Source organism: Mauremys mutica, chromosome 4, assembly GCF_020497125.1.
Source record: "Mauremys mutica isolate MM-2020 ecotype Southern chromosome 4, ASM2049712v1, whole genome shotgun sequence".
NCBI lineage: Eukaryota > Metazoa > Chordata > Testudines > Geoemydidae > Mauremys > Mauremys mutica.
Window position 1 is genome coordinate 125,456,228 of NC_059075.1, and position 15,618 is coordinate 125,471,845.

Here is a 15,618-nt window from a genome sequence, read left to right on the forward strand (position 1 = left end):
CCCCAGGATGGTCATAGCACCTCCTGCCCCACTACTAGGGAGCCTGTGTCACAAAGCTCTGCGACTGGGATTTCCCATTAATGCTACTAGTAATGGGCCTTTTGAATCTGGCAGCCTGGGGTCTCAGTGTAAACGTACAGATGAGATAGGCCCAAATGTAGATCCACAGACTCCCGGCTCCCCTGCTGGCCCCTGCTAGCATGACAGGCTGCAGCCACACCGTGGGCACATCTGAGGGCCCTATGCCCGGGCAAATGACACGGGCACACAGGACAATCCTTGCTGTAGGTGGGAAGTGTCCTGGGAAGCTGGCGATGCAGCCTGGCATGGCCTGGCTATTTACACAGGACAGCTCATCTGCCCCCCACGGAGAGCCATCTCTACCCTCAGGCTCTAGGCACCTGCTCAGCCAAATCCTGGTGCCCATGCCCCAGGGATCATGGGCTGGGGAGCCATAGGGTGCGTCCCTCTGGACCCAGCTTCACACCCTCGGCAGCCCGGGTCCCCGGTGGGGCACTAGGCTGGACAGGGGCAGGCAGGAGGGATGAGAGCAGCGGGGGGCAGGAAACATGCTCTTACTCACATGCTTCGAGAGGTCGGGGCTTTTGGAATCCACATCGTACCTGCGGCGGGGAGGAAAAACCACATGACGCATGGCCATAGCCCTCGCTCCGGTAGGGCCTGGCACTCCCCATCACCACCAGGCAGCTCCTGGGGCAGCGCACAGCCTCCTGCTTGGGGGCAGGGCTTTGAACAGGGGGCTCCCACATTCCACAGGAGCACCCAGGCTGTGTGCTAGGCTGGGGAGTCGCTTTCCAGAATCCGGGGCTGGGAGATCTGACCGTGATACGCACGGGGATGTTCCCCACCATGCACCAGGCCAGTGCACCACTGAGCTGTCACACAGGCCGTCAGGACAGGCTCTCACTGACTGTGAATGGGATTTGAGCACCTGAGGAAAGCCCCAGCCAGAGTCTCTCGCTGTGCCCATGTGGGGTTGTTATTGTAGGGTCTTCCCTGAGATGCAGCATTTGCCATTTTCCCCTCAGAGCCTCCCATCCCCCCCCCCGCCCCCCGGCTCTGCAGGGCCAGCCCCGGCACTCACAGGTCGAAGCGCAGGCTCTGTTTCTCTTCGAAGAAGTAGTCGAGGATGAACTTGCGCACGAAGTCGGGGTTCAGGGTGTTGTCGATGACCTCGGTCCTGCCAAACTGCAGGGCAAGAGAGACGCTAATTAGCTGGGGTGGCGTCCTCGGGGCCCAGGAGCACCCGGGGAGCAGAGTCAGGGACCCCAGTTCTGGGCTTCAATGGGCACAGTTAGACTAAGCCTAAGATTGAGAGCTGGCAGCTGCCCACCCCTCTGACCTTTCCCAGCCAGGAGCGGGGAGAACCCAGCGCGCCAGGAGACAAGGAGGGAGGAACAGAGACTGGGGGAAGAGAGACTCATTGAGGGGGCAAGCACCTCTTGGTGTCTCCAGCTGCTAATTTCTGGCTCAAGCCACAATGGTGCTGGCGCAGGCAGCTGCCCTGGCACAGAGCCCACGTGGGGAGAGTTCAGGAGCCTCTGTGATTAAGCCCCAAGGCACATCAATTAAGCAGCTGTTAATTATACGTCATGTGTCCCCCTGAGCACAGAATAGCTGGGTGGACTCGCACACCTCTCCCACCAGCTGCAAATACATGGCTTCTCAGGGCGAGACAAAGCCCAGAATAGGCATGGGGGCCATAAGTGCATGCAGCTAGTACTAAAGGCTGCGGGATTGGGGTGTGCACCAAGAGCCACTCCAGAGAGAATCCAGAGCCAGAGCCAGCAGCAGCGTCAATGAAAGGGAAAAAGACACCAGGAGCATGATCCTGGAACTGGCGAGAGATGCTGATGCCCCTCACTCCCGACCCGCAGCCCCCTGCTATACCTGCCCTAGGCTCCCCACACACACAGCTCTGCTGGTGCCCCTCACTCCCGACCTGCAGCCCCTGCCATCCCAGCCCTGGGCTCCCCCACCCCCAGCTCCACTGGTGCCCCTCAGTGGGGGTAAGAATTCAAGAGCTTCACATTCATGCCACGTGTGATCTAAACTGGAGTTCAGCTCCGCTCTCCAGTGGGGAGATGCCAGCAGCACATTGGCCCTACTCAGAAAAGAGGGGGAGGAACTCGGGGTTTTCTCAGGCACCTTGGGCATCAGGGCACACCTGTGCATGTAGCAGCGTCCCAAGGGCATGCTGGGGACACAGTGCTTGAGTGTTCGGAGGGGCACACACAGACGTCAGGGATGCAGACTCACTGCCCTTAGCAGCAGCAGCAGCATTACACTTGCACCTAGTGGCTGCGACTGGGACCAGGGTCCCATTGTGCTCGGGGCTGTACATTCGCACACCAGAGAGTGTCCCCGCCCTGCAGAGCTGGCAACACAAACAGACAAGACTGCAGGAGGGTGGGAATGGAAGCAGAGACCCAGAGAGGGGAAATGACTTGACCAAGGTATGATGTTATTGATATAATCTAGGACCATATAGAACATGGTTGCAACTAAGGTCCTGTAGTGGCACCAAAACTTATGTAAAGGGGGTCATATAAGGTGTCTAAGACCACGTTATGGGTTGCTGGTTATGATTATGCTATCTGTGTGCATGTGTCATTTTTAGTTGAAGTTATGAATATTGGCTCTATACTGTCTGTACTTCAAACTTATGCTGTGCTTCTGGGAGACATCCCAGACAAGTTGTTAGCTCTGCCTAACCGGCTTGATGGCCCATTAAGGACCATTGACCCACTGAGAGAAGGCAGATACGCCTTGTAACTCAGCAAAGTATGCAGGGACTTGCCCGTTTGACTCCAGACTCCATTTTGCTGTAATTTTCCACAGTAAGGACTGTGATACAGCATGGCCAGAGGGCAGCAGGAGAGGGTTAGAAGGGAGCCTTATTCCCTCTAAGGGGAAGAAAGTTTGCTATAGATTAACTAGAGCACCTGATGCCAATTAGAGCACCTGCAGTCAGTCACATGATAAAAACCCCCTGCTTCAATCAGACAGTGTGGGAGTAGGAGTAGGAAGGATTGGTGTTGGAGCAGAGGACAGTTTGGAGAAGTGCTGTGGTGGGCTAAGAGGTCCTAAACCCTAGGTAAGGTGCACCTGGCTTGTGCAGAGGGAGGGCAGGAAGCCCCCACAAGCTGAAGGGCATGAGAGGGAAGTAGCCCAGGGGAAGGAACTGTCAGTTCAAGTGGTTCACTGCTATCCTCAGGGCCCCTGGGCTGGGACCTGGAGTAGAGGGTGGGCCCAGGTCCCTCCCTCTCCACTCCCCTCCTCTAGGACACTAGTGGGGCAATTAATATTCCAATTTAGGGGCAAGAAATGGTGCCCTGACCCTCCCACAAAGAAGAGAAAGTGTGAGACCCATCATAATAGTGCTGGCAATTTGCCACAGGACAAAGAGGTTCTTACACCTGGAAAAGCCAATAAAAGGCTGATGGCACTGGTGGTGATACTGGGAAACTGGAGTGTCTATGGAAATTGCTTGTGTGACTTGTGGTTAGCCAGTGGGGTGAGACCGAAGTCCTCTGTCTGGTGGGTTTGGTTTGCCTTAGAGGTGGAAAAACCCCAGCCTTGGGCTGTGACTGCCCTGTTTGAGCAATTGGTCCTGAATTGGCATTCTCAGTTGGGTCCCGCCAGAACCGCATCGTCACACAAGGTCCCGCAGCAGGTCATTAGCAGAGCCAGGAATGGATCCCAGAGTGAATTCCTGGCCCTGATGAAGTCAATGGCAAACTTCTCCTTGAGCCAACAATCACCCCAAGGCTGGGGGCACCAAACTCGGCACTCTCTCACCCAGACCCTGCTATCTCCTGTTGGGGCAGTGGGGCTTCCCCCCTGGCCCAGCAGCCACATGAGTTGAGTGGCCAGAGCTGGCCCCTGGGCTTCCTGTTTGATGCTGCCTCTGGCAGGGACATCCAAGCCTGCTCGAGTGTTTCCTGGCACCCTTGGGGCTGCGGCAGGCGCTAGCAAAGGTTAATGGGATTTCCACCCCACCTAGTGCTCACACACAGGCTGTTTGCGGAGCCCACTCTTTAATATCCTGAAATCTCTTGGCTAACAATGCAGTAACGTGCCCTGCTCCGCTCCCAGCCGGCACATCGGTCCCCAGCCTCTGGCAGAGGCACTGAGACCTTTGAGGCATTTGAACATGCTCCAGCGAATCCCTGATGTGCAAACAAGGTGATTCCATCCGCAAATCCTTGGGCAGAGGGGTGTCAAGATGACAATGTGAATACCCCAATTCCTGAGCAAAATACACATGCTGGGCTAGATCCTGAGCTGGTGTAAACTGGCAAAGCTCCATCACCTTCCATAGCGCTGTGTCCATTTACACCCACCGGGGGCCTGGGCTACACATCAGAACCCTCACAGCCCCCTCCCCTGGGGCACAGGCAGGTGCAGTATCACTAACCCAGCCCTACTGATGGAGAAACTGAGGCACAGAAAGGGAAAGTGATTTGTCCAGGGTCACCCAGTGAGTTGGGGCAGAGTGGGGAAAGGACTTAGGGTGCTGAGATCTGGCAGTGATGGGCTGAATAGAAATACGATGGATGGATGTATATTAAAAACACCTGTGAGTATGTAAATAAATTGTGTAAATCTAGCTTCCCCTGTTTTCAAGGTTTCCCTGCTTTCTCCCCAGGGGACTGATCAGTTTCATGTTTTTTCTTTAGTCAGTTTCACTTCTGGGTTCTCCTCCCCTGGTGCAGGAACACTGGGCCAGACCCACCCCGAGTGTAAATACCCCTGTTCCAGAAAATGCAGCAATGTCGATTTTACCCTGCTGAGAATCGGGTCAGCCTCACTGGCAGGGGTGAGCGGGGGTCAGTCCCTGCATTGACCAAGAACCACCACGGCTCCATGGCAGCTGCCTGGGGATGGGTGAGGCCGGAGGATAGGAAATAACTGGTACCACTGGGGATAACTGATAGTTGTTTGATGGTGACCCCTGACAATTACGCTCCCAGTGGGCCAGTGATGCTGGTAGCCTCTGATGCAGAAAAATGAGTGACCCACTCAAGAGTCATGTCTGCTCAGGCAACAAGGGGTCATTCTGCCCACTTCGTCTGACCGCATCCAGGGATTCCTGCAGCCAGCCCATAGCTGGCAGTTGAGCTAGAGCGTATCCAGTCAGAGCTGGGGCCATGGTTAGCACTCAGCTCAGACCCATGGCCTTTGCCTGTGCACCTGCCGCTGCTCTCACTGGCTGGCCAGGGGCCTGAGCCAAACCCCAGGGAAGTCAGTGGAAAGTCTCCCCAGCCCAGATCCTCAAAGGCTCCTACATTCCACTGAAGTCAATGGGAATTAGGGGCCCAAGTGCCTTTGAGGAGCCAAGGATTGTTCCAAGGAGAGGGACCAGCGGACTCGCTGTTAAATGAAGAACAGTTTCAACTCCCCATTGACTGTCCCAGCACCTCCTCCGCTCGGCTTGCACAATCTGCTGCTGATGGGGCCTTAACGAGCCAGCCAATTGTCTCGGACAAGGCTCTGAAATTACCTTTCCTCCCACCGAAGTGTGTCACCTGCACGCAGCCGTCACTTGGCTCAGCTATTGAGGCCAGGTCTGCAGGGTTTGCGCTAACTGGGTCTTCGAGCCGCCTGGGACTGCTGGAGCCGAATCCGGGCTCCGGGCGTGCAGTGGGGACGGAGAGGCGGATGCCGGGTGCTGTGCCTGGGGGAGGGGGTCGGCATTTGTTTTTCTAAGCTAAGGAGGGTTGGACCTGGCTGGAATGCGGATGGGAGACTTCCCAGGAAGACACAGGGCTTAGCTACAGGTGAGGGGCTCCAGAGAGAGCAGCTTGGGCGATAGAAGAATTCTTACACACCCCTGAGCAATGCAGCCAAGCCGACCGAATACTCTAGCCTAGAGCAGGCCTCAGGGGCTGAGTCTGTGCTGGCCTTTCCCACGTTGCGGCTGAGGGGCTGGTGCCCAGCATGTCCTGATCGAACCTCCAACGGCCCCAGAATCCCCACAGCTGTGAGCGCGAGGCAGGGCCACCTTGGCTTGGTAAAGGGAAGCACAAGCCTGAATCTAGGGCAGGATGAGATTTAGCCTCTGCCAAGGAGCCCCTGGGGGTGGCACTACACAGGGGTGGGGGCACCAGCTGGCCAGCGTCTGATTTTCAGAGGTGCGAGAACCTGCAACTTCCAGTGGAATCTGGGGGGGCTCAACACAGGAGGAATTCTGGCCTCAAGGTGGCGCTGGGTGCCTTGGGAGTCAGTCGGTGGGCTCTTCCGCCCATGCCCATGGCCTCAGCATGGCAGGGCCCAGTCCAGGGACCGCTCTGTCTCTGCTGTGAGCACTGCCTAGGCGAACCACTTGGGAGCCCTGGGAGGGGCTGTTTAGGCGTACAGAGGCTTGGGGAGTGGGCAGTGTCATGGGCAGAGGAGAGGCTTGGCTCTGGGCCAGCTCCACCCATCTGACTCCTAATGCCCCGGCTGGAAAATGGGGGGTATTTTCTGTGAAAAATTCTTGAAAGAAATCAGGACATTTTCATTAAAAGCCACGTTCTGTCTGGCCCACCTGCGAGGCCACTTGCACACGCAAGCACTGCTCAGGCACGCGTGTGGCAAACCTCTCACAGGAAAACCAAGTGTTCCAATCTTAAAAGCCCAGTCTCCAGTCAGCCCATCTTCCCAGCCTCCCCTGGCTGGGAGCCACACGGCTACTGCCCTCTCGCCCTGCCCGCGCCTCGCTAATGCGCTCGCCCCAGGCCCAGCTGAAGTGCTTTTAAGGTTCTGGCGCTGATGCGGTGCGGCTTTGCCAGGCATCCCTCCGGTTGCTGCTGACCCTTGGGACCCTGCCAGACCCACCCTGGCGAGCCGAGGGGGAGTGGGACCGAATGAGCAGACTCCTTCCAGCCCAAGCAGAAGGACTGTGGCACAAAGGGCCCGAGCCTGCCCCAGCCATACAGCTGCAGCTCCCATTGGCTTCCTCGGAGCTGTACGCACGTCTCTGAGCACTGCACTGCACTGTGCCCACCCAGTCCAGTCACCCCCTGGAGGCGGCGTTGTCCAGTGGTTATAGCACAGGGCTGCAGGTCAAGAGACTTGGCTCCATTCCCAGCTTCCTCACTGACTGGCTGTGTGGCCTTGAGTGAACCCCAGACCTGCTCGGTGCCTCAGTTTCCCCATCTGTACTAGCCCATCCATGAGTTCAGCCCCCCACTCCTCCAGGAGAAACTGCTCTGAACAGACAAAGCCCTGTGTAACTGCAATAGAAATATTAATGGCTCTTGCTCCAGAAGCAGAGATCCAGGGCATGGGGAGGAGGGGTGTGTGAGGAAAATACCTTGGTGTCATTGCAAGGGGCACAAGTAGCCAGGCCAGCACTGCCCAAGGCAGATGGCGCCCACCCCAATGCTGGGCTGCCAGGGATTGAGCCTGGAGCCATGTGAGGTGCAGAACCCCCCACCCCCCGTGAGCTCAGCAGCGTTATCTCTGGAGCATGGCTGCCAGCACTGGCATGGCCTGTTTCTAATCACAGCAGCAGCATTTCCATCACCGTCCGCACCTGGGGCCACAGCTTCCTTCCCAGGCAAAGGGGGCATCTCTGGTTCAGGCTGAAGGGGGCGGGAGCGGGCTGTTCCCACTGCTCCGAGCACGTGTAGCAGACACCCGGCTGCGAGTCCCACTGACGTTGTGCTGGGGGCAGAGACAAGCCCAGGAAAGCAAAGCCCCGAGACAGTCCTAGATCCCAAGGCCAGAAGGCACCACTATGATCGTCCAGTCTGAACTCCTGCTCAGCACAGGCCAGAGCCCCGCCACCAGGAACTCCTGCATTGAGCCCAGAACTTCTGCTTAAACCAGGGCAAATCCATTAGAAAGAGCCTATGGGAACTATTCCGGAACACGTTACTCCACACTAGCCATGCTGGGCGATTTCCCCATGTCGACATGGCCTCGGGAATCTTCTTCCCATGTAGGTGCTCAGAGGCCATGATCCAGTCTCTGCTCACACCGACCGCCTGGCCAAGCAGGGGAGGGGGAATCCCTTTAAAGGCATGTCCTATAGAAATGAACAAGAAGTGAAACCCTTTCTCCAGGGTTTATAGATATGAGTAGCCAATTCCATCCCTGATGCTGAACTTTATAGGGTCTTTCCAAAACCCAAGAGCCAGATCACTTCTCTATAGGCCTATAAAATGACCTAGAGAACCCAACCGCCATAGGATTTTCCCCTAAGGACGATGGGCTATTTTAATGCGCTACTAGTGCTTCTAGTCTGTACTGAATGTTATTTGCTCTCTCGAGTGTAACTTACAACAGAGGCAAAAGCGGGAGGGTTTGATCACAGCTGAATTCCAGCAAGGCCCGATTCTGTGAGGTGCTGAGCTCAGGGAATGCTCAGCCCCTCAAGGGTCAGTAGCAGCTGTAATACCTATTTACTATTTGATGCCTCTTTTTCCCTGAGGGCCACAGGGTGGGCTCCCTGGGTAGCGTTGCCTGGGCCTGATCCAAGTCCCACTGGAGCAACGGGGGGATGTTTGGGGGAGGAGCCTGAACCCGCTGCAGAGAGAGCATCCAGCTGCTGTGATGAATTATTCCGCACCCTTGTACAATTGTAACGCAAGGGCTAGCTCCCCTGCTGGTGCTGCTCCCCCCCCTATTTGCATAAGTAATTGCTAGCCTGTTAATGACTCATTGGGGATGCTGCCCACCATACAGCAGCACCAAGGAGCTGGATTGCACGGGAAACCTCAGCACGATCGCTTCAATACAGACCGATACAAACGGGCTGTATCTGATACTGCAGGGGGCTGAGCCTTCTCTGCATTCACTGAGAGCCCTCAGCACCTGGCTATTCCTCTCGTGCCAACGTAACTGGTATCAAGAGCCCAGGTCCTCAAAGGATCCCATTGGAAGTTAGGTGCCTCGAAGGATCTGGGCTGAGGTATCGCTTATTTCCTTTCCTGTGTAGGAAGAGCTGAACCATTTATACCGGTCTACCTGCATCCACACTAGGGGGCGCTGTGTTGCTGTGACTCTGGAAGTTCAGCTGACATGGTCCCCATTTGGGATGGAGGTCTGCACCCAGTCTGCGGGGTGAGACCCTGTCTGACATCCCGCCCTTTGCATCGGTTAGTGGACCACTTCGCAGCAGGTACCACGCAGGAATGGGTTACACCTCATCATTCCCCTAGGACATGGGGGATTCACAGATCGTGTGACCGGCCCCTCTGACCTCCTGCATCACACCGGGGATTCCTGCATCCAGCTCAGAGCCTGCAGCTGAGCCAGAGCAGAGCTTTGAGAAAGACACACCTGACTTCAGTTTAAAAATCTCACATGGTGACTCCACCCCCGCCCCCCATTGATAAGTTGATCCAACCATTAATCACCCTCACCGTCAAAAATGTGCTCCTTATTTCTAGTCAAATGTGTCTAGCTTCTGCTTCCAGCCGTCGGATCTCATTACTCCTTGGCGGGCGAGCTGGTAATGTAATAATGCCAGCGCAGTGCTGGTAGGCTCGTCCTTCACAGGGGTAAACTGTGGCAAAGGGCCTTGACTCCCTGATCACTACTCTCCACGCCTGGCGGCGCAGAGCGCAGCGAGAGCCGATGGACGGGGAGAGGCGCCCCACAGTCATGGCTGGTTTGGAAGAACATTAACAGCAGTGTTCTCAAACCAGCCTGAATGACACTGGAAAGAAAAATTAGATCTTTTCCCCCTAGAAAAACAGCCTTTCTCCCAGACAGCTTCATTAACCCTTCCTAGGCGCTTTGTTTAGTATTTCTCGCTCCTTCTACACAACCCCCCAGCCCTGGGCTCAAGGGGCAGGTTTGAAAAGGTATTTAGGTGCCTAACGAAGAGATAGGTGCGCAGTGGGATTGTCATAATGCCAGGTCACCAACGGAGCATCTGAGCCCATCTGCTGGCACCTTGCTGAGGAGACCCAGGCAAAAGCAAGGAGCTGTTTGCTCGAGGTTTCTGCTCCCATCTCACGCAGGCAGTGGGCTGGTCACGGCACGTACAGACCCAGGCCAAAGAGAGAACTGGTGACCACCCAGTGGCCTTGGAGGACAAGAAGACAGGCTGGAAATCCAGAGGGGAACGGCCACCTCTGAACAGTGGGGCTGCACAGGGCAGAAACTGGAAAATGAAGTGTTTACTCCCCTGTTCAGTGAGAGGAAAATGCAGACAAGGGGCTTCCTTCCTTGGCCATCGACAGCCAGGTGGGACAATAGAAGTCGCAGCACGGTTCTCCCAATGATCAATGGCAACTTGCCACCCAAAGAGAGAGCACCAGGGATTTCCTGTCAGGAACCCACGGCCACCTAGCACTGCCACAGCACCCAGATTCCCCCTCCCCAAAGAGCACAGGCCCCTCCTACTTAGGCTAAAGGAGAATCTCCATTCATTTTTTGCAGTGTAGGGCTTATGACACCCAACCGAGAAGAGCTGATTCCACCCCTAGAGGGAAGTGGGTTATACATACTCTCCAGTTCTTTACACTATTTAAGCTTTGCCAACACTTGTGTCCCTTTTCCCACTAATAACGTACATTGAATTGCATCAGAGAAATAAATATCCATGTTGCTTGTACACGGTATCTTCTTCTAGAACTCAGTACAGCCAGGTAATGACTAATTTCATGATAGCGGCTTTTCTTCTTTCACTGCGTTCTCATTGCTATCAGCCAAGGAGCCTCGGTATTTATCAGAAATATTTATACTCTCTTGATTGAAGACGCCAAACACAATATCCAATTAAGGCTCATTTTTGGGGAATTGGAAGCGCTTGCCAGCCAATTTGAACTTTATCAGCTGATTCATTCTCCAGAGCCGTCTGTTCCGCTTTTGGAATGACGCAGAGCGCCCTCCAGTGGTTACCACTGACGTGAGCCAGCAGCTCACCTGAAACCAGGGGGTGGTGTTGACCAAGTGCCTGCTTTGCACAGCCAAGGTCATGAGTTCGAGCCCTGGTAAAGGGAGGCAGTGAGGTGTAGTGGTTAGGGCACAGCCCAAGCAGACAGGAAATGCTGGGCATGTCCCTGACCTGCTGTGTAACCTGGGCACTGCTCCTCGCTATGCTTCAGGGGGATAACGCCATTACCCACCAGCATGGGGATGTATAAGGGGGATAACGCCATTACCCACGAGCATGGGGATGTACAAGGGGGATAACGCCATTACCCACCAGCATGGGGTGCTCTAGGCCTGACTGACCACAGCGAGCACCACTGAAAACGTTACAAGTGTCGCAACTCGAGCCACCAGTGCTGAGAAGCGCAGTGGGCAGGGCCCGGTCTAGTGACCCAGGAGCCCTGGAGTCTATTCCTGGCGCTCCCTGATCTGCTGCAGGACCTTAAGCAAGATGAAGAGGACGCGTCACTGATAGAGAGCGAGCTGGATTGCTTGGTAAGCTGGATGCAAGCAAACCGTATGCACTTTACTATGGCCAAATGTAAATGCATCCATCTAGAAACAAAGAATGTTGGCCATAATTACAGGATGGGGGACTCTGTCCTGGGAAGCAGAGACTCTGAAACAGATTTGGGGGTGGGTGGGGATGGACAATCAGCTGAACAGGAGCCCCCAGTGTGACCCTGTAGCCAAAAAGGCTAATGCAACCCCGGGATGCATAAACAGGGGAATCTCAAGTAGGAGCAGAGAGGTGATTCTCCCTCTGTATTTGGCACTGGTGCGACTGCTGCTGAGATCCTGTGTTCAGGTCCGGTGCCCACAATTCCAGAAGGATGTTGATAAATTGGGGAGGGGTCAGAGAAGAGTCACGAGAATGATTAAACGATTAGAAAACCTGCCTTAGAGTGATCGATTCAAGCAGCTCAATCTATTTAGCTTGACAAGGAGAAGCTTATGGGGTGACTTGATCACAGCCTGTAAGAAACTACAAGGGAAACAAATATTTGGTAGTGGGCTCTTCAGTCTAGCAGGGAAAGGTCTAACACGCGCCAATGGCTGGACGTTGAAGCTAGACAATTCAGACAGGAAATAAGGGGTGATTTTTTAACAGGGAGGGTAATTAACCCCTGGAACGCTCTCCCAAGGGCCATGGTGGAGTCTCTGTCATGGACAATTTGTAAATCCAGCCGAGCTGTATTTCTAAACACTGCTCTAGGGATTGTTTAGGGGCAGGTCTCTGGCCTGCGCTTTACAGGAGGTCCGACTGGATAATCACCATGGTCCCACCTGGCCTTGGCATCTATGAAAGTCACTTTCTCTCTCCTCCCGGCCTTTGTCTGCCTTAGCTAGGCAGGCTGTCCGCTCCTTGGGGACGGGCCTCCCACTGGAAGGCTATAGCGCAATGGGGCCTGACGGTGCTACTGGAATCCAAGTAGTCAGCACGTTGGGCTTTGCAATGACGCTCGACAGCCACAGATCAGGGCTGGTCTCAGTGAGGACATTTACCGACATGGCTATAATTACACAGCTAGGTCTCTCCCCCGGACACTCCTCTTCCAGAATAAGCATGTCTACATGGAGTGTTACCCTGGCAAAGCTGTGTCGGTAAATTTCCCCATGTAGACGACCCCTAAGGCACAATGACCTGGAGACAGGCCAGGGAGGCTCCCAGCTACACCAACCAGCGAAATGCAAGACCCACCCCTTTGCTCCAGAATTCACTTGGTTCCAGTTAATTGCTGCGGGAGGTCCGATGGGGTGGGGCGGGGGTGGGGAGCGCTTCCCTCTATTGTGAGTGAAGCAGGAGGAAATTTTTTGCCTGAAACTTTTTCACCACAAGCAGGGTGACTAAAACAGCTTGCAAATTTGTGTTGATTTCACCAAATTGTTTCACTTGAAAAAAAAAATCAAAAGAGCCAAAACGGTTACACTTTGTGATTCAAAACAATTTTCATTTCAAAATTTTCTACCATTTTCCTTTAAAAATAATCTCAAAACACAATATTTTGTTCAACCCCAAATAATTCTTTTTCTGACTTTCTGGCTCACTGAAAATTTTCACCAATTTCATTTTATCTCGACCCCCAGCAGTTGTTTTTATACTTTTCAGACCTGCCAGCGAACCAAAAAATCCCTTTTTCACCCAGCTCTAATTGTGATGAGTTTAATGTGACGTGGGGCTCTCGTTTGCATTAGCCTGGCACTCAGTGCACACAAAATGAACTCAACAAGAGTCCACTCTCATTTTTTATAAACCACAAAGATTATTTTTGTTCACTCATCAAAGCGCCGCTTCTTACGCACTATATTGCAGGGCAGAAATTAACCAGAAGGATCATTGCAGCAGTGATGGGAAGCCTGTGAAATCACAAACCAAACTGAGTGTGGCTGTATTTACTTTCTGAGTTACAATTCCTAAGGCCAGATTCTCAGCTGCTGTAAATCCATGTAGCTCCGCTGGAGTCAATGAACCTAGGCCAGTTCATCCCAGCTAGGGTGACCAGATGTCCCAATTTTATAGGGACAGCCCCGATTTTTGGATCTTTTTCTTATATAGGTTCCTATTATCCCCCACCCCATCCCAGTTTTTCACATTTGCTGTCTGGTCACCCTAATCCCAGCTGAGGATCTGGACCAGTGTGCAAATCTGGGCTGATATCACTTTGTAAAGACACCAAACACCACTGTGAGGAGCATGGCATATAAATGAATAGATAGATGGATAGAAGGGTAGGGATGGATAGAGAGAGATGACAGGGTATGTACAGAGATGGATGCATGGGGAGATGGCTGGCTGATGAAGAGATGGATGGATGGGAGAGTGTGCAAGGGGATGGATGGGTGGTGAAGAGAGGGACAGGTGGGAGGGGGGTACAGGAAGGGATAGATGGGCGGGAGGATGGATGGTGAAGAGATGGATGGATTGAAGGGTGTGTACAGGAAGTGATGGATGGGTGGGAGGATCGATGGATGGATGGATGGATAGGTGGGAGGGTGCATACAGGAAGGGATGGATAGGAGGGATGGAGGGAGGGATGGTGAAGGGATGGACAGGTGGGAGGGTGCATACAGGAAGAGATGGATGGATGGATGGATGGATGGATGGTGAAGGGATGGACAAGTGGGAGGGTGCATACAGGAAGCGATGGATGGATGGATGGTGAAGAGATGGACAGATGGGAGGGTGTGTACAAGAAGAGATGGATTGATGCATGGGAAGATGGATGGATGGACAGGTGGGAGGGTGCATACAGGAAGTGATGGATGGATGGATGGATGGATGGACGGACGGACGGACAGTTGGAATAGTGCATACAGGAAGTGATGGATGCATGGATGGGAGGATGGATGGATGGTGAAGGGATGGACAGGTGGGAGGGTGTGTACAGGAAGGGATGGATGGATGGACGGACAGGTGGAATAGTACATACAGGAAGTGATGGATGGATGGATGGATGGATGGACAGGTGGGAGGGTGTGCACAGGAAGGGATTGATGGAGAAATGGATGGTTGGATGGGAGGATGGATGGAAGGTGAAGGGATGGACAGGTGGGAGGGTGTGCACAGGAAGGCTGGGGCAGGGTCCATCCGCTCTAGTCAGGAGGGGTTCTGCCGAGGAGGGCTGTATAACACAAGCAGGAGACAGGCAGTGCAGAAGGGATGCTGGATCTCAGCTCATCCCCACGCTGAACCAGGCAGCAGGAAATAACAATGAAAACAAGCCACAGGGTTGAGCCAGAGAAGCAAAGCCCCTGAATGCGCCTGGCAGACCTCCCCTCCCCCCTCCAGTGCTCCCCACGCCTGGCTGCCCCTTCCACGCAGCCCAGCCAGCGCTCGCCCCTGCCCTGCTTTTCTCTCTGGTTTGTGGGAAGCTCAGATTTCCCCAAGGCTCTGGAGAGCTGGGTGCACTGCTAATGTCATCCCACCCAGAGTGTGTCCAGTCCTCCCCTGCCGCAGGGCCACAGCTCTGATGGGGTGGAGTCCATGCTGGCAAGGGATGGGGGGAGAAGCTACTGTCAGCTGAGGGTGGGGGTGGGATGTGATTCTCCTGCTCATGAAAATGAAGGAGAAAAGGTGCTAGAGACAGGTGTGATGTGCACAGCTGCTCCGCCAGTGCCCCTCAGTCCCGACCCGCAGCCCCTGCTAGCTCAGCCCTGGGCTCCCCCCCAAACTCTGCTGGTGCCCCTCACTCCCGAGGCACCTGCCCAGAAGTGAGTCTGGCCCAGTGTGGGCTGGCAAACATCTGAGAAGGGAGTTGGAGCGGGGAGAAGAGGGAGAACTCATCACTTCTAACTGACTTCCCAGCTAACGAAGCAATCAAGAATGGGCTGAGCCAGCTTGTGGATGGGGCTGTGTGCTAGTGTAAATCACACCGCTCCCAGATTCCACCTCCGCCAAGTCAATTCCCCGGCTGTCCAGGAGGCCCTGCAATGCCCAGTCTGGATCCCTCGAGCTGGGCTTCTGCTTCACTGGAGCAGACGAGAACAAAGTCTTCCCCAGCGTGCCTCGGCTGGCGTCACAGCAGTGAGGGGTCTAGCCGAAGGCAAGGAGCATTGGTGTGCTGGGTTTGCACTGGTGGCCCGCCCAGGGCCATGCCATGCTCTGCACTGTGAGCCTCCCGCAGACTGAGTTGCCATAGTCCACCCTCGGGAGATGAGAGTCTCTTGGCAGGAGGCATTTCCTGCCCTGGGGCTCCAGGGTAGCAAGAGTCTCATCTGAGT

General features: G+C 54.6%; 1 protein-coding gene across 1 annotated transcript in view; it reads right to left on the reverse strand.

Moving 5' to 3' along the window:
- Positions 1-15,618, reverse strand: part of LOC123370362 (copine-5-like) — a 194,236-nt gene that overhangs the window by 143,822 nt on the left and 34,796 nt on the right. Inside the window, exons 4-5 of the mRNA XM_045016877.1 lie at positions 1,106-1,209; positions 584-623 (exon numbers count right to left, since the gene is read on the reverse strand). Coding sequence (XP_044872812.1) covers positions 584-623; positions 1,106-1,209 — 144 coding nt within the window. The remainder of the gene's footprint in view (positions 1-583; positions 624-1,105; positions 1,210-15,618) is intronic.